This window comes from Procambarus clarkii, chromosome 1 (assembly GCF_040958095.1).
Source record: "Procambarus clarkii isolate CNS0578487 chromosome 1, FALCON_Pclarkii_2.0, whole genome shotgun sequence".
Lineage (NCBI taxonomy): Eukaryota > Metazoa > Arthropoda > Malacostraca > Decapoda > Cambaridae > Procambarus > Procambarus clarkii.
Window position 1 is genome coordinate 31329512 of NC_091150.1, and position 22543 is coordinate 31352054.

General features: G+C 37.7%; 1 protein-coding gene across 6 annotated transcripts in view; it reads right to left on the reverse strand.

The window, feature by feature from the left end:
- Positions 1–22543, reverse strand: part of Marf1 (meiosis regulator and mRNA stability factor 1-like protein) — an 84746-nt gene that overhangs the window by 3820 nt on the left and 58383 nt on the right. For 4 of the 6 annotated variants that reach the window (XM_045750533.2, XM_045750466.2, XM_069325376.1 and 1 more), the window contains 12 exons: positions 21111–21233; positions 20077–20252; positions 18072–19338; positions 16382–16615; positions 15195–15398; positions 12663–12801; positions 10459–10621; positions 8532–8662; positions 5461–5540; positions 4637–4741; positions 2536–2676; positions 248–376 (listed from right to left, as the gene is read on the reverse strand). In XM_045750533.2, coding sequence (XP_045606489.1) covers positions 248–376; positions 2536–2676; positions 4637–4741; positions 5461–5540; positions 8532–8662; positions 10459–10621; positions 12663–12801; positions 15195–15398; positions 16382–16615; positions 18072–19338; positions 20077–20252; positions 21111–21233 — 2892 coding nt within the window. The remainder of the gene's footprint in view (positions 1–247; positions 377–2535; positions 2677–4636; positions 4742–5460; positions 5541–8531; positions 8663–10458; positions 10622–12662; positions 12802–15194; positions 15399–16381; positions 16616–18071; positions 19339–20076; positions 20253–21110; positions 21234–22543) is intronic. The other 2 variants (XM_045750918.2, XM_045750740.2) reach the window with 2 other exon arrangements.

Genomic DNA, 22543 nt, shown 5'->3' on the forward strand with positions numbered 1-22543 from the left:
CTTTGGTAATTTAAAAAAAAGAGCATAAGCATCTATTTGCTAAAAGTGCATACAGGTAATTATGAAAACTTAACACTTTACAAATGCATTTTGATTAAAGATGAAAACTAACATTTGTATTTTAAAATTATTAAACTATACTGTACAAGAATTACAAAAATACATACCTAAAATATAATTAAATGGCCTGCAATTCAACTATGACTAGCAATATTATACATGATTATGAATGAACAACAGCAAGTACCTGTGGGAGATCACCACTGACAGGAGCAGTGTCGGGTGTTGACTCTGGAGGCATCTGTGTAAACAGCTCTGGAGATGGCAATTCACTAGCTTTTGGAGGGGAAGCAAAGTCTGCAATCTCATTACCTCCCTGAAAGACAAATACATTTAATAAATAATGTGATTTTGCTTGTACAGTACAGAGTATTTTGTACATAGTTATAAAGAAGGATTGATCAATACTTACAGTATATACAGTACAGGTTTCATATTTGGAATAAATAAGACTGTACCCTACTTATAAAACCTCATCTGGTTCATTAACTTTTCTGCAGTTGTGACCAATAAATGGAACTTTTTCCAAATATATCAGGAAAAATAGTTACAAGTAAAAAAAACAATGTAGCTATCAATAAACTGCCACCTTGGCTTTACACAAAAAAATGTGTAATGCGAAGTGTACATAGGTGGGGAAAAAGAGAGCAACACGTGTCTCAACACCATGTGCAGTTTGCCGATATTACTGGGGAAGAGGATTCAGTTTTCAACCGACAGGTTTCATGTTAATGTTTCATTTACCTGCTTAATAAAATTTGTGCATTTAATAACTATTACATATTCACTGTTCCATAGCAGGAACCAACTGCAGACCTTTTCGAAGTAACAGTGAATGGGTACCAGCAGAGGTCTGTCGTCTGGTGGTGGATAAGCATAATATGGCCTTGGGTTGTTAACCAACTATTTTAAGCGTTGTACTTACTACATAATGCAGGTCCCCCCTCTCCTCCCCCTTCTTTTCTTCCCTTGCCCCCCAAACCTTCTGGTCAGTTTTCCTTAATTTTGGGGCCTTTTTTTTTTCCTTAATCTGATCTCTTAGCTTCCCTAACTTCTCTGAAAGATGGATCCAGGTACCTCAGTGGGTCTGAGGTCTGGTAGGAGCTTTAGACTTGGTGGTACCAGCATCTAAGCATCAGTGAGCTGTCAAGTGGGCCTTCACAGGAAAGGTTTGGGTCTGAATTACAATTCTTTACCCACCCACAATAATTAAAAAAAGGTTTACTTTACTCTTTTCATTCTAGTACTTATTTTTAGCTAGTTTATTGATTTATTTAGCTAGTTTATATCTTTGGTACGTTTGGGAAGTCAGTTACTTTCCTCCATGGCTTGACAGTACTGTACGATTTGTGAATTTGGAGCCATCTCCATGCGTATTTACAATTCAGCACGTATTCCTGAGCAGACTTCGAAATGTACATACAAATATGTAACTTGTGAATATTGCCAAGTGCTCTGATAGAGCTAATGTCAGGGATTATCCATTGTGCTATTTTATTTGAACCTGAAACAAATGCAGAGTCAGAAAACAGGATTGGTTCAACAAACTGTGACGGGGCCAGAGAGGAAAAATACAAGGAAATGTATACAATATAGGAAGAGGACTAACCCTCAAACATACCAGCACTACAAACAAGAAAAACACACAGCAGCGAGGAGAGGCAATATAAAAAAGGAAACTAAAAATGCAGTCAAATCACACATTAAAAAGGAAAAGCAATATAACAGATGTGGGAGCAATCATGTCAGATCTTAATTTTAAAAATAAAGCACTTGTCACAAAAAGAAAACAGACAGGTTGGATAACAAAACCCTAACATATAAGAGATGGCAGACCAATGAGGAACTTGTGCTCTCTAGGGTAGAATATTGTTGCACTAACAGCCCCCATTCAAAGCTGGAGAAGTTGCTCAGAGAACATTCAGAGATACTTTATTACCCAAAACATTTGATAAAACCTTAAATTATTAGGAACATTAAAAATTCCTAGATCTAGAATGCAGACAAGAGAATAATTTATACTTTGGAAAAATATTACGACTGGTTCAAAATCTATACATTGAAATAATACCACATGAGACAAGTAGACACAGTAAGAATTTAAAATAGCCCCGCTGAAAAGCAGAAATGCAATAGATACACTTAAGACTATTCTATTAACATTAATGGACGAAGACCACTCAAAACTAGCTGACGTCTCATGGCATTCAGAAAAGAATTTTTATAAACCCCTCTAAAAGATACCTCATCAACCAGGCTGCGATTCATACATCCGATTGCGAATTTCAGAATCGAACAGCCTGCTTAACCAGACTACCAACCAGGAGGCCTCGTCAGAGACTAAGCCATGGGACAATTCCCAAAACAGGGAGGCGTATGTTAGGAAATCACATAAAATTCCACCTACACAAATGTGCATCAAAATTGTAAACACTGGCACTAATATAAGATTTTATGATTTTACGAAAACAGTACCTGTTTGGAGAGTTCATCGAGCATTTGTATGGAGATTGGGGGCACCATGGTGTTTAGCAGCTGGGCAGGAGGGCTGGTAGAGTTTACAGCACCAAGTGGGGAGGCTGCTACATTTCCCCAACTCATTGGAATTGTTGGTACCTAGGTTACAGAAATAATATAAATGTTCTATATCATTATAATATAAAAAAAAGGCTCAAGCTAACCAGGATAATGTTTCCAGCCCCTCCTGCCAATAGCTGCAACACGCAACACAGTAAGCTATACAAATATCAGTTTAAGAGGTTTACAATTACAGTGCTGTATACACTAAAAGGAAAGAATGAATAGGAATGATAAAAATGACAAATGCCTTCCATTATGTGGTGGCCACTTCATTATTGCAGTGGATGCTGATCATGTCACCTCGTACCAGTCAACATGTTTATTACACCAGAAAATTAAGACATTTTACAGGATTATGTTGGTTTGACAATCCTGTGGCCTCAAATTCTACACAAACCAGGTAGCCACCATTTCTAGTTTGGTTAGAGTCAATGTAATATAACCATATAGCCACCAGCATGTTGGAGGAAATGAAGAGGGAATGCCAATAAAACTTCCATATTAAAATTTTAACCACAATTTTGAAAATACTGTATACTACTGGAGATGGTGAGACAAGGGTATTTATCAGGAGACATTTTTGGTTAGTTAAGATGAGAATACAGGATAGTGTACAAAAGAAATGCTAGAAACCTGTGCACAAGTGCCCAGAGAAAAAAAAACATTAGCAAAAGTTAGCAACCTCCTCCCCCCTCCCTTGTTTGGGGGAAGGAGGTTGAGGAAGACTGGCTCAATCAGCTGCTCTACCCTCCGTCAAGTGATGGAAAAGCCTTCCTGGAGAAGGGAGGGTGTTGATAACTCGCAATTTTCCTAATGCATGATAATGTTTCAGTTGCCGATTGGTTTCCTGGTATACTTTATTACAACCATATATAGTGGTGAAGCAAGTAATTATCAAAAGAAGGCACCAAACCAGAAAGGCTATGTAACACCACCAAATGTGTGGAATAATCAGAGGGCACTAAATATCACCAAGGATGCCAATACGATAAACACATAAGGCGAACGATATCAAGAGCATCCAATTCATCAAGAATTCTATCGAGGGGGCAAGTGACAGCAAGACACAGTCGGAAAACAAGACACTCGTCCTGGAAGTCAGGACACAGTGGTGAAAACCATGTAAATGAAATACATGAGTGTTGGGCAATGATAAGGCAAAATTAGCAGCATATGGGTGATAGTATAAATAAAGGTGTAAGCCCTCAATGCATCACCCATAAACGACAGTAGGTTCCTAGTACTATACATGTAATGCATGATAATGGTTCAATTCATGATTGGTTTACCTCGTATACCTCATTACAACCATATGGAGTTGTGAAGACCATATAAACATCATTGGCATATATATATATATATCACAATTATGAATATTTTAAACAATGACAAAGACCACATTCACTTAGTAACATTTGTGACAACTGCATTTACATCATAATGTAATCATGAAAAACAGCAGAATTTTTTTCATGGGTCAAAGTAAACTCCATTACATCAAAATATAGCTATTATATCAACTTGCATCATACATGTAAAACCCAAACAATAACTATCATATAATAACCACATTACCCCATGAATCATCACATGACTATAATCACTAAGGGTTAAAATTAAGAATTTTATCATGCCACTGCTCTCTGCACCTCTTTAGTGGGGGCCAGGTTCGGGCTCATGGTCCCCAGTTGGCCTAAAAGAACAACTGATGGCACCTTGTAGTTTGGCATTATCAGCACTATAGCTTCAGGGAACCATAAGCGACTCCTCCCAGAAAAGAAAACGAGTTAAATTATGTAATGAAGCTGAAAATACATACTATTGTTGCACTAGCAGAGACAAAACTTTAAAACAATTTTAACTAAGGTGGTATCAAGTGCTCCTCAACTTGGAGACATGATAGAAAGAAAAAAACAAGTATTGCTCTCATTCTAACTACACTTAATTACATAAGAACTGCAGCAGGTATGCAGACAAAATCCTGAAATATGCTCACCATGTAATGAGCTGGTGATAAAGGTGGCATAACTGGGTACTGTGGTGACCACATCTGACCCCACATCACAGACCCTCCTGTTGGTGCAGGCGAGCCAGGGTACATCTTGCAACAAAAATGAAATTTACAACATGATTACAATAAAACTTTTTATTCGAATGTGTATTAATGAAGTGACTAAAAAGCAGTACATGTCCAATAGTATGCACTAATATCTTAAATCCTGGTATGCCTTGAACATACCAGTTCTTACCAACTGAAATCAAATTGCAATATAAACGTGTGAATTGAATCTCGAGATATCCACAAGACCCACTTTTTTCTACTTTAATCAATAGACAATTTAACAACCAATCAAGAACCATGTCCTTTTATGCATATAAAAGTTTCCTGCATGTTGAAGCTGGACATTTGTAATAACGTTAAGTTAATGCTGAAGAGTGAATTGTGAAGAACCACTGAAGACTAATCTCCAACTCTTGACATGTTTTGTACCACCAGACCAGACAAAGGTGGACAAGGCAAATCAAGCCCAGCCCCTGGAAAAAGGCAAAGTACCCACAATTTTGTTTTAAAGCCCACCTGCTGGGTTTTAATTACTGCTGGGTTCAGTCTCAAACAGCAAAGGAACAGTATTCAACCCTGCCCAGGATTTAAACATAGGTTGTCTCACCCAATAAGCTGCTAAACACTGCAGCAATGGATGTCTCCATTATTAGTTATTACTTTCCCTCTTCAATCTCAATTAGCCTTCCATTCAATTTCCACCAATTTATATAACTTCAGACATTAAAACTACAGGAAGATGATGGAAAACTACTTACCACAGGTGGTGATGACTGGTATGGCTGCTGAGGTGTTGCAGGATTCACACTCATCACTAAGTGATTATTAGAATTGGTGTCTGTCAAAATAAAAATATACATTAAAACAATATTCATTATATGGCAAGTTAAAATTAATTAGCAATGAATGAAATTGAATTAATAAATGCCATTGGCTGAAGAGGGAGGGGAATGTAGTCTACTAAAAAGCCACAGAGGGGAAGATTGGGAAGGGGGTAGGCAGACCACTGTAAGGCCAGAGGAGAGGAGGGAGTGGATAGAATACAGTACTCCTTGTGAATTATAATTATGAAAGTATATTCAACATGACAGTCTCACTTCATGCAGGTCTGTGTTCAATTCCCAACCATCCAAATGGTTGGGGACCATTCCTTCCCCCCCCCCCCATCCCAAATCCTTATCCTGACCAAGTGTTATATAGTTGTAATAGCTTGGCACTTTCCTCTGATAGTTCCCTTCCTTTCTGTCCAGCTTTGTCCTTTACTAATACTGTATATCCCATACGAAGTCCACACATGCTTCCTGTTTCCTCATCCACTATGTCTGCCAACTTACCTGAATACGGTTTTGGGAGTTCCTCTACTTCCCATTAACACACACTAATGGGGAGAACATTGTGTATAAACTTCATTAATAAACATTTCACTTGTGAGAGCTTGGTTCAACAGGCTATTTGGAGCAGCCTGCAGACTCTCATTCACTACAGCCTGGTTGGTCTGGCACATCTTGGAAAACGGCCTAGTTTTTTCTCGACTTTCACTTTTGTTCCAGGAATATTTCTAATACTTGCTGCGAGAACATTGAACCACCATGGACCTCTGATGATCATGCAGTGTTCTGTACTTATGGCACCTCCACTTCACTGGCTTTATTCTGAATATCCTTCCATATTATTCACTCCAATATGTCATTTTACTGCACAAATTTGGGACCTGGATCTTCAGCATTTTCCATGTACTTGTATATATTATTTGATACCATTTGCATCTACTTTCTTCAGAGGAGATTTTGAGAGGTATGAGATGATCCAAATAGTTTAGGCACTTTTTTATGCATACTGTATGTGTTCTCTGATACTCTCTCCTGCTCTGAATGGCTTGAGCAGTGATAGGACCCCTGGATTTGCAGGTTGTCTTAACCCTTCCACTGTGGATCACAGCTGGAATCATGCAGGATAAATATCCATAAACTAAACTGGTGCTCCTCCTTAAACAATAGCTCATCAAGACCTTGTTTAAGGTCTTAATTTTTTATAATTAAGTACAGTGGAACCCCTGGGTTACGAGCGTCCCTGTTTACAAGATTTTAGGGTTACAAGCCAGATTTGGTCGGAAAATTTGCATCGGGATACGAGCATTGCATTGGGTTACGAGTTTGTCAATACGCGTATGGGCGATCTAGTGCGTGGTGGCACGGCGATCGCGCCTCAGTTTACCAGTGCCTCGTGCCCAGTGATTATCCCGCCTGAATTCTTCACAAGGATTTACAGTTTTTTGTCTAATTTTTGGCCATTTGAGCATAAAAATTATTATATATCTCACCATGGGTCCCAAGAAAGCCAGTGAGGTTCAACCTAAGAAAATAGTTGTGAGTAGAGGCAGTAGAGGATGTCCTTTCCTCATTAAGAAAATGTGTGAAGTATGGGAAGAACTGCAAAGTTTTATTGAAAAAATTAACCCAGATAAAGCTGTAGCAGGCCATTGCATTGACCTTTTAAATGACAATGTGATGTCTTACTACAGACAAGTGTTGCAAAGGGAAAAACAATCTTCAATGGATCATTTCGTTGTGAGAAAATCAAACAGTGAGCCACAACCAGAACCTAGTGGTATGCCGGCAAAACGTGCCAGAGTGTGCACTCTAAAAAATCTTTACCGCCTGGTTTTTCAGGCAGTAAAGATTTTTACTGGAGTGCAATCCACTCCAGTAAAAATCCACCATGAGTCTCCATAAAACGGGAGATCAATTCCTGATCCTGATTATTTGATAAACTTTCATTATGTGGGCCTGTAATTCTTGGCCAATTCTTTAGGCCCTCCTTTGTGTAGAGAAGCTATATCTTTTCTTAATCACTTCTGGTATCTTCCTGGTGTCCAAACTTTTTCTCCACACTACACCGAGTGCTTGGGCTACTGGCACATCGAATTACAGTACTTTATAAATACAACATTGAATTTCACGAGTCTGGACCTCTGGTCGAGTGCATGGGCATGTTGTCAATTTCTTTCAAAATCCCTGCAACTTGCTTCTCCATGGTCACTGATAGGCAAGCATATTAACATTCATGGCATTTGTGAAGCTATCCTCATTAGTTTCAGATTGCCAACAGTGACATTCGCCCTAATAATTTTTAGAATAGTTATTAAAACCTGCAACGAGGATAATACATTGCTTAATAAAGAGAGATCTTGAATGTGCCACCATTCATATGTTTACTGTACAGTATCAAGCTAATATTCAGAGTATCCTCCAGATGTTATATTACACAAACATTTTCTTCAGCACACAAATGAAAATTGAAAAATATCAAGTCGCGGGATTCTTAAATAGGAAAATTTCTATTTAACTTGACAAACATGCCACATACTTTGCTCCTTTCAGTGTGAATTCATTATCACTATGGTATGCTGTTCCAAAATTAGAGTGAGTGGAAGGCACATACTTTGCCTTTATATGGCAAGATGTTCAGATAATTCATCCCCATCACCACCATACTTATCACAGTGGAATATATAGCTACTTGCACCACTGAGGTTGCCAACCCACATTGGAAGTGAAGCAAAGGTTTGATTGCATAACTATTCCAGTTTCTTGTACCTATGTAACAATTTTCTATTATGGAACCAGAAATACCTAAAGTACTTTTGAATTGTAATTATGAATGGTTGGACAAATAAAGGTTTACAGTTTCACCAGTGAACAACAAAAGGTATCAAGCCAATGTGTAGGATAACAGCAAGCCCAGCAATCTTTTCTTAGTCAATATCCTCATAAATGACAGGGGTAATGGGGATGCAAAACATTACCAATTTTTGTAAGCAATTACATACCCTGCAAAAAGTGCTGATAGTCACAGTGAGGAGGTGAAGGAACCTTGCTGGGTGGAGGTAGCTGGGAGGCCGGTGGTGGTTGACATGGGCCATTCTCTTGCTCATCTAAACTTTCACTATAAAGATTTGTGCTGAAAAACAAAAATTACATCTAGAGCATGAAGTATGTACCAGAAGTGAATAGTGAGAATTCAACTATGAATCTTATAAAAGTAACACTTGATATTAGTAGGCTAACATAGGCTTAGTAGGCTTGATATTAGTAGGCTTCCAGAATGCATCCTGTTGACTTTTTTTAACGGCAATGCATAACATAGTATGGAAAGTGCATTAAATATTAAGAGAAATACTGTAGTGATTATTGTTGCTTGTTACTATTAATTAAGAGCACAAGAATATTGTAATCATATGACTGGAAAAACATCAGCTAGTAATAATTCTTCTGGTTTTTAAAGGAAAGAAAAAAAATAAACACCTGGAAGCCAATTTGTTAATTTTTTAAGGTTTCAGGAAGACTGAAGTATGAAATCTAAGGCTCCATTGTACAGTACAAATACCAGTATTCTGTAGACCTAAAGCTTTACTTTAGCAGGTACTTCGACACTTCATATTTTACTGATCTATGTTTTTTACTAGTCAAAGGTCTTATGGGAAGAATGGGACGCATTACACAAAAATTACCAGCCAAGGGTTATGGTTCTTTTCATTGAAAAACTTAATGCATAAATTGTTTAATCTATGTGCAAGTTTGCTTTGCCTTTTGGAATATATTTACTGTAATTGCAATAGTGAGTACCTATAACCATTAAACTAAGTTTCGAAAATTTAAAGTAAATAATAGTTTATGAGCCCTTAACACTTTCGCTCGGGGATGACGCAGCATTGCGTCATCCGTTTACTGGCGGTAATGCCGGGGATGACGCAGCATTGCGTCATCCACTTTAAAAATTCGCCAAAAATCAGGTTTGTATCCGATGTTTTGGGGACTGGTTTTAAAATGTGCGCCGATGTCTTCCCATTTCCTTTGTTGAGCCTCGTGGCCCTCAGGCGGCTTGGCACACGCCGTGGGCCCATTGTCTTTGCTCCACTGTTGTGACCAATGTCGTCTCCCCTCGCATCTCAAACGTGTGAACATTTCGGCTATTTTCCGTGGCTATATTTCTTACTGCGGCTTTAGAAACTATCTACGCTTACTCCACGATGGATAGCAATCATGAACAAGGCCCTTCCAGGAAGAAAATTGCGAAAGAAAGGCTTGAAAAGGGTGGGAATTGGGAGTGTAGTAGGAAGGCCTCTGAGCGCTCACTCACGGCTAACGCGTGGCCCGTCTTCAACTCGTCGGCGGTTGGAGCGTGACCAGGTGTTTTTTTTTATATGCTAATGTTCCTCTAGAGAATTTTATTACGAACCCATTGAGACCAAAATGAAAGACCTAGGACAAAAATTGAGGTGACCAGAGTGAAAATAGTGAAAACATTTTATCCCGTTTGCGCGCTCCCGGGTAACTCGTTCGCACTTTCTCTGTTTGCTGCGGGTAATTAGCCGGGCTTTTGGAGTTTATATGCATTTAGTGTTGTAGAGAATTTTATTGCGAACACAATGATACCAAATTTATTCTCGTAGAAGGAGAATTGAGGTGACAAAGTTGAAGAGAGTATACACTTTTCGGAATTAACGCGCGCTTCTGTGACACGCTGGGGCCCATATCGCCCTGTCGAGGGGTGGCGCGCTGGGTGAGCGAAAGTGTTAACAAGTAATAGCCAGTGATCAGATGGTGACTAAACTGGGCTAGGCTGCAAGAGCAGAAAAATTCAAGGTCTCACAAACTGCTATTATTTAAACACTAAAGTGTAACATAACTTACAGGACCCTTTTTTATTAGTATACAATTTTAAATACAGAAATCATTGATACCATTTCTGTTTACCTATTAGCATTTATGTTGAAGAATGGTGGTGATGGTGCAGTGTCGCGGTTAAGAACAAGAATCCTCTTTGTCCCTCGACCCCGAACTGCTACTAGATCCCCAAGTGCCTGGACAAGGGCAACAATATTCGGGAATCCGTATGCTGCTGGACGACATGCAACACCTGTAATATATATAAAGTGGTGGAAAAATTAAATGTTTTTGTAACAAAACACTTTCCTGGTAGGCCCTTGGTGCCTAATCGATGTTTCTGCACTAGTACCACTAAACCCGATGATTGTGCCAGCACTTCAAGAACTGTGCTGATCTACTAGAAGCCCAGATCACAATCTGGCTCTTACTACTAGGTGAAGGGAGTTTGGGTATCAAACCTACCCAAAATTGAGGAAACTAACCTGAAACATTAAGCATAAATAAAGCAAGTGCTTGAAAAATTTAAGTTGATTAAAACAGTAAAGTATAGTTTGGCGTTGGTAAATGGCCATCACACACTGATGTGCCCGGATTCTACCAGATGGCACCCCAGAACACTTCTTGTCAGGAGTTGCCAGCACGGAACAAAAAAATGCCACAAACGAGATAGGGAAAGATAGGATGAGAATGGGGAACTACAGAAAATCTACAAGCAAAGGTAATTTCAATACATTCAATGCTTCCTTTCTGCAAAGAACCCCTTTCCTCAACTGCTCTCCCATGTTTAATCCCAACAGTGTCTTGGTAGATAGAAGCTTTGCTGAAAAGGTTAACCTGTGAGAACAAAAGCAGGACTCTGTATAAAGGAGCAGCATATGCCCAAGTCCAGCGAGGCTTTCAAGAAATATTCAAGAATGAGCTAGATCAACATTTAGATGGACTGCCAAAAACCACAGGTCCAGAGTACAGCTGTGAACGAAAGCCAAATGCTCTGACCAAGCAGCCAACTTCCAACACAATGGAAAGGCAGAAATGCAGCTGGAAGTCTGAACATGGACCACTAAGACCCAGGATAGCCAAACGGCAAACAAAAGGGCAATAGATATAGTAAAACGGCAGCACAAGGATTGTACAATTATCGTCACAAAAAGGGAAAACAGACAATGCCAAGTAGAAAATCAGACAGTAAACATTACACAAACCAAGAAACATACCCATCATTCAACACAGTTTAAAGAAGAAAATAAACTGCATGGAAAAAATATTAGGGACATGGGTATAGAGGGAAATAGGGAGGCACTAAAGAAGGCCAGGAATGAGTACACAAGAATCAGGATGGCAACAGAGCAGTTAGAGAATGCCATTGAGAGAGAGAAAAAAAAAAAAAAGGGTAAGTTAAGTGGACATCAATGGACCCTGGATATGCAATAGTCTCATATGCAAGGAAATTCTCGTTCACTGTACAGGTGGAAGGAAAGTGGAATGCAATGAAGGAAGAGGAAGCCAGTTTCATTCACAACTTTAACAAGAAATATGATGTTAAAGTGTAATTAGTGTACTAGGTATAAACAGCTAGGAGATGGTAAAATGAGCTAGATTACTCCCCCATAGTCACTGATAGGTATGCACGATCACTCATAACTGATTCAATCGTTCATATGAACAGACATCCAAGGTCAACACAAAACTCCTGGCTCAGGCAGTGTGGGTTGCCAACAGCACACACTGGTGTTGACAAATGGGGGTGGGCTGCCACAGAAATTAAGCTACAAGGTTTTTTATTGTTCACACAGTATGTGTGCAAATCCACCTAAGCTGCACATTAGGGTTTAAGAAAGTAGCAAGAGGTTTCAGTATAGGGCATCCGACTTTCAAAGTACCAGATAAGGGAGTTAAGTAGGTGGAAGGCCAGAACACTAGATACCCTAAGCCGCCATTTCGCGAGACAGCAACTTCAGAGGGTTTTCACCGCAGCAAACTAATTTGCCTTGCTTTTCCCAATTTAATATTTTCATGCACTGGTTTTTCTTCTTTCACTAAACTTGCCGGTTTATCTCAGTTTTGTGCAGATTTCTGAACACAAACTGCTTGCCTACTGAAGCCCATATTCTAGTCTTTGTTCTGGGTAGGTCAGTATGGGGTCTCAGACCTGGCATGATCTTTTGGTTTAGCGGTAGTAGTGTATAAACACCAGGACACTACTGGAGAGACCTCCCAAGAAATTGGAAAGTAAAATATACAGTACACACATTATTACAAATTATCTGAATTCAAACAACATAACCAATTACCAAATCTGTCAAGGTATGCAGTATCAAAATTCAAAAGCAGCATGCGACCTCCTGCCTCATGCAGCAGAGTTAACAGATCCCGCGCAAATATCTGCAACGCTACAAGGCATATTTTGCTATCCTCCGCTTCACCTTCAATCTGGAAAAAATTAAAAATACACAGATTGTCGAGAAGAGGAGGAAACAGGCATAAATATGGTGCAAGCGAAGAACATGCTGTTGCCAGCTTTCATGGATTTTGACAACCTTATAAATTTTAAAGACTAAATAAGTGATAAATTGATAACCATGTAAATAGTGCTGTAAATAATAATGAAATGTATAGTGTAGAGTTGAAATATGCAAACTTACTGTATATACCAATATAGTATTAGTAAATTTTTTTTTAGAAGACCAACAGTAAAATTAACTGGCCATCTTTATGCCTCATTTGGATTTATTAATTAAATGCATGAAAAATTAGTAGAAATTAGAAAAATTAGGCCAGCCTGCTTCCCATTGCCATCACCTGTAGAAATGACTACAATCTTCTCATTGCCACCATATCAATATTTTATGTATCCGATTGCCACACATCTTTTGAAAGATGTTTTTTTTCCTACAAGGAGGTAGACACAATCTGAGCAGTGTCCAGGTTATAGTATTAGATCACATACATCTGTATCTGAACTACAAACTCCATCAGTATTTTACCTAACACCTCCCCTAGTATTAATTTGATATACCTATAATTTACCCATGACCAATATAAAGGTACAGTATCAACATAAAACAAAGGGTCCCTTTTTAAGCTCAGTCACTGCACTGCATGCAATAAAACCATATTGTTAGACTTTAGACTTTCCTGAAATGCGTTGCACACTAGTGGCTCTGCCGTTATGTACATGCCTAGCACTACTATTCATAAATTAGTAACAATCCAATAAACAATGCTTGTATGATTAGCTTTGGTGTGTGTATATAAAGTATAACAAATTCTAACTTTTTTAATAAAAAGACCAACACTGTGACCCCAATTATCCAGACTAATTGGTTCTACTGGGTGTCAAGAGAACTGAAAATCCCTAATAAAAAAAATCAATTTATTTAATACTATACAGTACACAAAATGCAATACATTTGGAAAAAAAAAAGTGAGCACAATATCCTGCCAACCGGTATCTTTTAATGCTGCAATTTGTTACATTATTCTTTGTTAGCGAGTATTTTTACATTAATAACAAATTTAACTATATATGCAATGTAGGTATAACCATGTTAATTATAACACTATCGCTCTCTTTGGACACCCCTCGTGTCCACTTTTTTTCTCTCATGTCCTAGCTTTGGACACTGCTCGCGTTCAATACAAAAAATATTTGTACAAAATTCATTTTCTATCCGATTGATTTCGACAGTTTTAAAATGAGCGCCTTTGGAGTGCGCATAATTTGATTCCAACATGAAAGATGTAACAAAACTATGTCAGAACACTTGAAAAATTATAAATACGTTTTTGGTCAAAATTTTAAAATATTTGTTAAATTTCTCTTTATTGTGCTATTATTATGGGACTAGTTTTAAAATGCGTGCCTTTACATTGCGAACAATTTGATACTAAAATTAAGGATGTAACAAAATTTTATGTCAGAACACTGGAAAGGTAAAAAATTTTGTGATGAGCGTCCAAAATTTAAATATTTGTTAAAATTCCAGTTAATGCTCTATTATTATGAGACTAGTTTTAAAATACGTGCCTTTATATTGCGAACAATTTGATACCACAACGAGCGACGTAACGCGAAAATTGATATCAAACTGAACGAGTATACACATTAGGTTGAGGGTGTGATAATTGGTTCTTGTTTACGGGTAACTTTAGGCTTTGCCGTGGGGAGTCATGCTTTGCTTTTGGACCTTATATGCATATACACCTGTAGGGAATTCTATTGTGAACCCAATGATACCAAAACGAGCGACGTAGCACGAGAATTAAGGTGGGCAAACTGAAACGAGTACTGTATACACATTTAGTGTCGCCGAGCGCTCTCCCACACCGTCGTGCCTACTTCGTGCATACGCCCGAGGCGCAATACTGTTAATAAAGGTCACAGTGCAGTATCAATATCAAGCATAGCATACTTATAAAACCATCACATTTTATGTCCGCTTCTTTTTGATGATGCACAAGAGAAACGGGTTCAGAGATTCAGCAGGAGACATTGAAAATTACAACACAAACTAGTTAGATTTCAACAATACGTATTTATCTTACACATTACAAATCCCACTCCCTTTCCCCTGTAACTTATGGTTGTTTAAGTACTGAAATACTCAAACAATTGTGATATGTTCACTCGAGCTATGTGCATAATTTGTGGCACAGTGAAATTTTAATGGCAAAACTTGTTTGATTCACTCAGATATGGGATGTGAGCATTAAATTAAAATAAAAACAGGTACTGTATCTTGAATGAATGGAAAATCAAATTGTACTGCATACCGCTATGCAATATAAATACAAAATTGCATATTGTTGTGTATAGTACTTACAGTTAATACTTCTTCCAAATCCCTTCTTATAACTTCTAAGTTGGGAGGATGATTGAAACAGTCTGTGTAAGACTGTACAAACTTTTCTAAAGGTAGACAACAAGAAGGTTCATCCCAGAGGAGTTGTCGTGACTTTAGCATTACTTCGTGTACATAACCACGATCCACTAATGTTACCACTGGCTCATCTCCAGTTTCAATCAACTGAAAAAAAATATCATTAAATCCTAGTACTAGAAATCAGCACAGACAAGTTTGAGACTAAATACATCCTGATCTTTATATTTATAATTGGAAAGGCGGATACGAGTTTATACTAAATCAATAATGCTTCATTTAAAACCCAAGGTGTACTGCAAGCACTTCATACAACAGTTCATGACAGGCCTTCATGATCCCTTCCCTTTCCATTTCTTGTTGCAGTTCACTACCCACTTTGATCTGAACCTCTATCACATTCACTCATTATTTGCCTTGCCTCTGACCTATTGGCTACTTCTGCCAAGGTCTTTGGTAGCTCTCTACCTTATTGTTCCATGACCACCTCCACTTTATTGTAATCTTTGTTGCTTCTCTAGTTGCATCCTTTGAATTTTCACTTTCCTCTGCTACTACCTTACCCCTTTCCTTAAGCTCATTTACCCTTGCTTCCCTGCCTTAAATTCCTTAATTGAACTCCTTCAGCCCTGTAGCCCATTACTAGTTTGCTAGTTCTCAATTCTTCTGTTCCTTTATGGTCATTTCCAGTTCATGTCATGTCTTACCCAAGGGTCCAGAGCTCTAGCTTGGTATTACAGTACTAAGTGAGTATTTAGGTGATATTAAGTACACCTTAAATCTTTTACAGGCACAATTACTAAAAATGAATTTAAACTTTCAGGAAGAGCAAATTTTTGCACATGACCTGCAATCAATTTCCTTACAGCAGGGTATATTATACACACATTTGCAATTTACCCTAGAAAGGACTGGGCTAAAATCTAATATCAAATATGTAGGCTACAACGAAACCAGCTAGAATTTATAGTATTCATAATTATGTTTTTATCTTTAAATCTTGCAAAGCATAATATTTTTACCATTTACAAGCTCCATATTTTCAAATTACATACTACACAAGAGCCCAGCAGCAAGGAAAAAAATATTAGAAATAAAAATTATCTAATCAAGATTTTGTAGTTACAAACCTTGACATGGTTCCTTAGTTTCCCTATAAGTTCTTCTAAAGAATTTGATCCATAATGGTTGGGTTTAAGGGAATAGCCATAGTAACGTGTGAATACTTGAATGAGGGCAGTGATCCTAATGGCTTGACGTGGAGCTCCTCTAACAACAGCCCCAACCTGGTCCCCTAACACTCTTACACGTTCACGCTCCACAAGCTGAAGCTGTTTTTCACCATCTTCTTCATCATCATATGCCTGAAAGTTGCATAGTTAATATTTGAAAATTTTACACTTTTCATTACCGCTTGAAAATTAATCTTTTAAAGTACTACAGTATACAGTACAGTAAAGTTAGGTTTCGCCATTTATGAGCTCTGTGCATCATTTGCAAAATTCAATGATTACAAAATAGGTATTTAATAAATTTAATTAAATGCAAGAATAATGTTTACTACCATTGAGTATCAGGTTTTCATGTTCTTACATGCAAATTTTTTTTTTTTTTTTTTTTACCGAACTGCTCTTATTTCACCTTAAAAAAAATCAAGTTCACATCAACTTGTTTGCACCATTTAAGAATACAAATGTACTTTCTATAGCACATTTTTGAGCACATGTACACTTTATATTTACATACAAGTTTTGTACCATTTAACAGAACCACTACATGAATAGTCTAATTTAAATTTCTGTACATCTTATTAATTCTGTATGAATTTAGCCAGGGGAGCCTACATACCAGTTGGACAATAATTCCAATCGCCAAAATACAATTAAGTTCAAAGACAATCGATGCTTCATATAAAATCCTCATTTTCGTAAAATGGAACCTTCTAATGTCTAAAAATTGTACTGTAGATCAAACCTGCCTACTTATTCAACCCATAAACCGATTTGACAAAATATCCGGGATTCAGAGGGGGTCATTGAGAAATCCAGAAACACCGAATAAAGTAACTTCCAGCAAATAACATTTTTCCCCAATTTTTGCTATTGAACTCTATCGTTTAATATAGGTCAGTTTCGGGCATTCTAGATGTTCTGAAAATGGTTACACATCTATAGTATATCTACTTACACAACTCCTTAGAACTGTATTTGCCTAGTTTTACTCTAGTTTTATATATGTATTTAGTTTTTACTTTATTTTATATATGTAACACTATCCGTGTTCTCTCGTGTGTATTATACATATATAAAACGCTAAACTGTAATGCCAATCCTGACCTCAGAAGCTTCATAGAAGGTAACAGAACCCATGAGAACTACACCAGAAATAAACACAGTTTTGATATTCCTAGAGTACGACTTAATCAAACTAGAAATGCTCTACAAATCAAGGGACCCAGATTGTGGAATGACCTTCCCAACCATGTTAAAGACTGTACCCCTCTCAACCAGTTTAAGATAAAAACAAAGCTATACCTAATAAATTCCCTGTAACCTACCTTACCCCTGCCCTGTAAATTCCCTGTAACCTACCTTATACTGTAATCACAGTTATGCTGTGAGCACAAGCTGCATGGCAGTGCTTTGAGTTGCTGCTGCAAGAGCTACTCGTGGTCACACACCCAGTACTGATGCCTCTCACACCCAGGAGGGAGTGCCAAAATTTATTTCTGGAATAAACACTTTCCAGAAACAAATTTTATGATCACATTTTTCAACAAAATTCAATTTTTATTAAAATAAAATCATACAAAAGCCTTACCTGTAAGATGTCTGGAATGGCTTCAAAGAGTTCAATCAGCTTGCCAAAGCCATAATCTGCTACTCTACATTGTCTTCCGAAGTGGTGGTGATAAGCAGGTATAAACCTATTGAACTGCATCTTGCACTGTGGAGAGTGACGCAGGAGCTCCACCACTTCTGCTGCAAATTGCCGAGTTCTTTCTATTTCTTCGGGAGTTTGTTCTCGTTTGGGAATAGCTATTGTAGTTTCAGTTCCTGACCTGGTGACAATTACAGTAGTTTCACTAACTTCAGTCAATAGGTCCTCTACATCACACACTCCATAATCAATGACATTCCAGGGTCTTGTAAGTGCTTTCTCATAGGCACTAGGAAAGACTTCAAGAGTTATAGCTTTAGTGGGTTGACCCTTCAGAACTCTCAAGAGATCCGAAGAGAAGCGCTTCACTTGTGATTTATGGGCTAGAGTAAGTATACGCTTGTTTCCATCTCCCAATACTTGGATAATATGAGGAAGAGCATCAAAAAGGTCGGCAAGCTTAGTGAATCCATAGTCAGCGACTCTGCACTGCCGTCCAAAGTGGTGATGATAGGCAGGAATAAAACGAGAAAAAGGAAGTCGACAATGAGGAAATGTCTTTAGTAGGTCTACAAGTTCACGTGAGAAGAGTGCCAGCTGTCCTACTAGAGGAGGACTTACACATCGGGCCAATTCTTCTGCCTCATCAGTTGTTGTGTTCTCTACCCACTGAATATATTTAAAACCTATAGCTGCTGTCAATATACACACCCCTGGTAAACATGAGACCAGATGCTCAAGAGGTACACCATCATCACATTCTTCAAGGGGACCAATTTCTGCATGATAGCACTCAACCAAGCTAGCTAGCGGAAGAGATCCCGAGTGAGACTGCAACAAAGAGTGAATGCTAGCAGCCAGAGCCCGCAATGTCATGTTAACATTTGGGAGGCTGGCATTCTGATCACGTTCTGCCCATCCTACCGATTCATCTGGACCAAGACTGTGTGCCTTACAGTACCTGGAAATGTTTCCATCAGCTTCTTCAGTAGATTCAGTTATGACTGGAGAGTTAATATGTCTGAACTCAGGATGCAGGGATACCATTCTACCAGTACTGTTATCTGAAACAGTCACAATATCCCTCATATTATACATTTCAGATACTCCTATAGTCTCATGAAACCTTTTTTCGTACAGTTCACGGAACTTGAACAAAGGAAGTTTCTTTCCAGGAACTTCATGAAGAAGGGCTATAACTTTAGACCTGAAGAAGAAAGAAAATATTTTTGATAGAATTATAGAATGTAAATTAAAAATATGAATATAGGACCCGTCAAAGATCATATTTTTGTTTAATTTTATACTTAATATTTCATTGTCTAACATTCCTAGAGGTTTCACTGGGTGATTCAATTCTATGAGAAGATCCAACATTCTTGTACATTTTGCTCCATTTGACACTATAGCACTATTTGCCAAGTTATTTTTTTGCATAGCAGTATACCTATACACCTTAATAGCTGCACAATCATTGCTTATATTTGTCTAAATATGTTCAAATGTGTATTGTATCTTTTGCTTTTAGACATCTTAAATTTGGGGAAAACTGCCGAAAAAGGCCTAATACAGTATTCGGAAATCCAGATCATTCGGAAATCCAGATCATTCGTGAATCCGTATAGTCTGGAACAATATCACTTAATAGCTGGCTTTTCTCCAAGTCCATAGTTCATTTAGGAATTGTGAAGATGTTTCATTAGAAACTGGAAACTAACAGCTGTCATCCTACATCAGCTCATCTGAATCCTGACCCTGAATAATACTCAGTGGTGAACAATTAGTTTAGTTACATTTCTTTAATGCACTATTATAACTGGTCAAATCCATATTTATTCCCAAATCATCTACTAGGGCCTATGAACTTTAAAAACACACACAACTGATGCAATAAAGAGGCATGCTGCACCTGGAATATTTAATATTAAATGAGAAATCAACATACCTCTTCAGTTCTGGAGAAGGTTGATTATGATTGACATATGATATGATTATTCTTTTTGCACCAATCTTTTTTCTGTGTAGCTGAGATATTGCATATTGTGCATCCTGTTGTGACGGTACTCTCAAGGTTGCAGCCAAATTCCCATCTGACTGCACAAACACCGAAACATGTAATACCTGCAAGATGACAATTATTAATATTTTATGCAGTTACATATTAAGTTATATTGATATAACTTTCACAGGGTTGGTAAAAAAAAAACCTTTTTTCCTCTTAAACAATCCACGAAGGTTTTTAGAATAAATCCTGGGTAAAACCCAGGTTCCAGTTTTTTTTAACAACCCATCAAGTTTATACATGTTACAGTATATATTTTTATATTTATTATCTTCCTGGTTGATCTTCATTTCATTTATTATATATTACAGATTATTACATTTTAGTGTTCATAGAAAAAATATTGTACAAGTGTCAAATGACTACAGTATACTGCATAATACCCGTGTTTTCAAGTAATGGTACTGTAAGTTATATATATTACATTTCAGTATGGCACCAATGGTTGATACATTAACACTGCTGCAAACCCAGTATAAACAGGTTCTAGCTAATTTAAAGAGATTTTGCTTTGATCGTTTCGTTTGGGGAGTAACAGTTTTGAGGCTTCAAGTCTTGTGAACCCAGCAGATGTCTGTAAAGCTTTGCTAACTTTCTAGATGCTTTTCCTGTGACAATGGAGAATATCATTTTCTCTCTGCACTTCTGTGAAAGAGGGGGAAACAGAACACTGCATCTGATGGGACTGGTAGTATGGAGCAATCTCATATGTAACTACAGGGAGCCAACATGGGGCTCCCAGAAAAGTGCATTTCAATTTATATAGAAATAACCATGTTGGCCCATATTAATTTAAAGAAGATTTTTTAAATACAGCCAGGTAAGTGAGTAGTTACTCAGGGAGCTATCCAAATCAATCCTTATAAGGAGTAATTGGTGTGATAATATTAATCAACTAGCATCATAGATTACCTTACCATGACATGGTCCCTGAATATTGTGAAGAGTATGCGTTTCATCTCTCTTGCATCAATATTTTGGTCCAAATTAGTCACTTGCAGCTCCACAGGTACTTGTGAAGCACTTCCCAAACTTGTTTCCTATAATACAAGTTTTTAGTTAAAAAATTGACAAATTAATATATGCATTTATAGCATAATGAGTAAAACAGCTGTGCAAATTATATTTAAGGACTATACAACTACTGTACAATATTTATGAGCAATTAAAAACCATAAACATTGATTTGCCGCCACCGCCGCCCTCCCCCCCTTTTTTTTATTAAACCCGTCCCACCTTAATGGCCAAGTTGAAAATTTATCTCAATTACCTGTAACATCTCTCAACATTAAAGGAAAAGTGACTAACTAAAGATGTGGATAAAAGCAGCCTTAACAACATCTTTCAATGCATTCCACTTGCTGACCACTCAGACTACTTACCTGTTGTTGATTTCGGGGATCAGTGTCCCTGCAGCCCAGTCTCTGACCAGGCCTCCTGGTTGCTGGTGTGATCAACCAGGCTGAAGTGCAAATTATTCCCCCCCCTCCCTTTTGAACTCTAGGGAACCCAGATTTAAAATTTTTAGGCAGACCCAAAAATTTAGATGATTTATTGAGTGAATTCTAGCAGTAAAAGATCTTTGTAAGTTCTCCAGGTCTGCAATTTCTGCAGCTTTCAATAGGACTTAGTGTGTAGCAATATTCCACTCTAAAGCACTAATGTCTTTAAAAGTATCATTGGTATGGCATCTCTTGTTTGGAAGGTTCTTGTTATCCAACCTGTCATCTTTCTTGCAGTTTTGACAGCAGCTTTATTGTTCTTTAAAAAGTAAGGTCTTCTAAACATGATTACTCCTAAATCTTTTACATTACTTTTTCAATAGTGTGCTTTGACTTGTGTGGTTTCTGCTTTGATGATTTAATTTTTTCTATAGCGTAGTAATTGAAACTTATCCTTATGTTATTTTCTGTGACCCATTGGGGGACCTTCGACAAGCCGCAGGCTTCCTATCCTTGTCGAGGCCATTAGAGATAGTGGCCTTCGGGTAAATCAGGTAAATTGGGAAAGACTATTAACATCAGATTGGAGTTTGCCGTGTCCCCTATTGTCTACTCTTGAAAATTCCAGTACTGTACCTCCAAAGGATAATACAGTAATTTGTATTCTTGTGTCTGACATCAGGATAAAAGTACTGGGGCAAGTATAGTTCCTTGAGGTACAGCTCTTCACTGTGGATGATTCAAATGTTACTTTGCAAATTATTACTACCAAGTTCTGTTTGTCTGGAAGTTGAACATCCATCTCCCTATTTTGCTAGCAATTCCTTTTGCATGCATCTTGTGTGCCATACCACCATAGTCACATTTGTCGAAAGCTTTTGCAAAATGTGTACATTACATCAGCATTT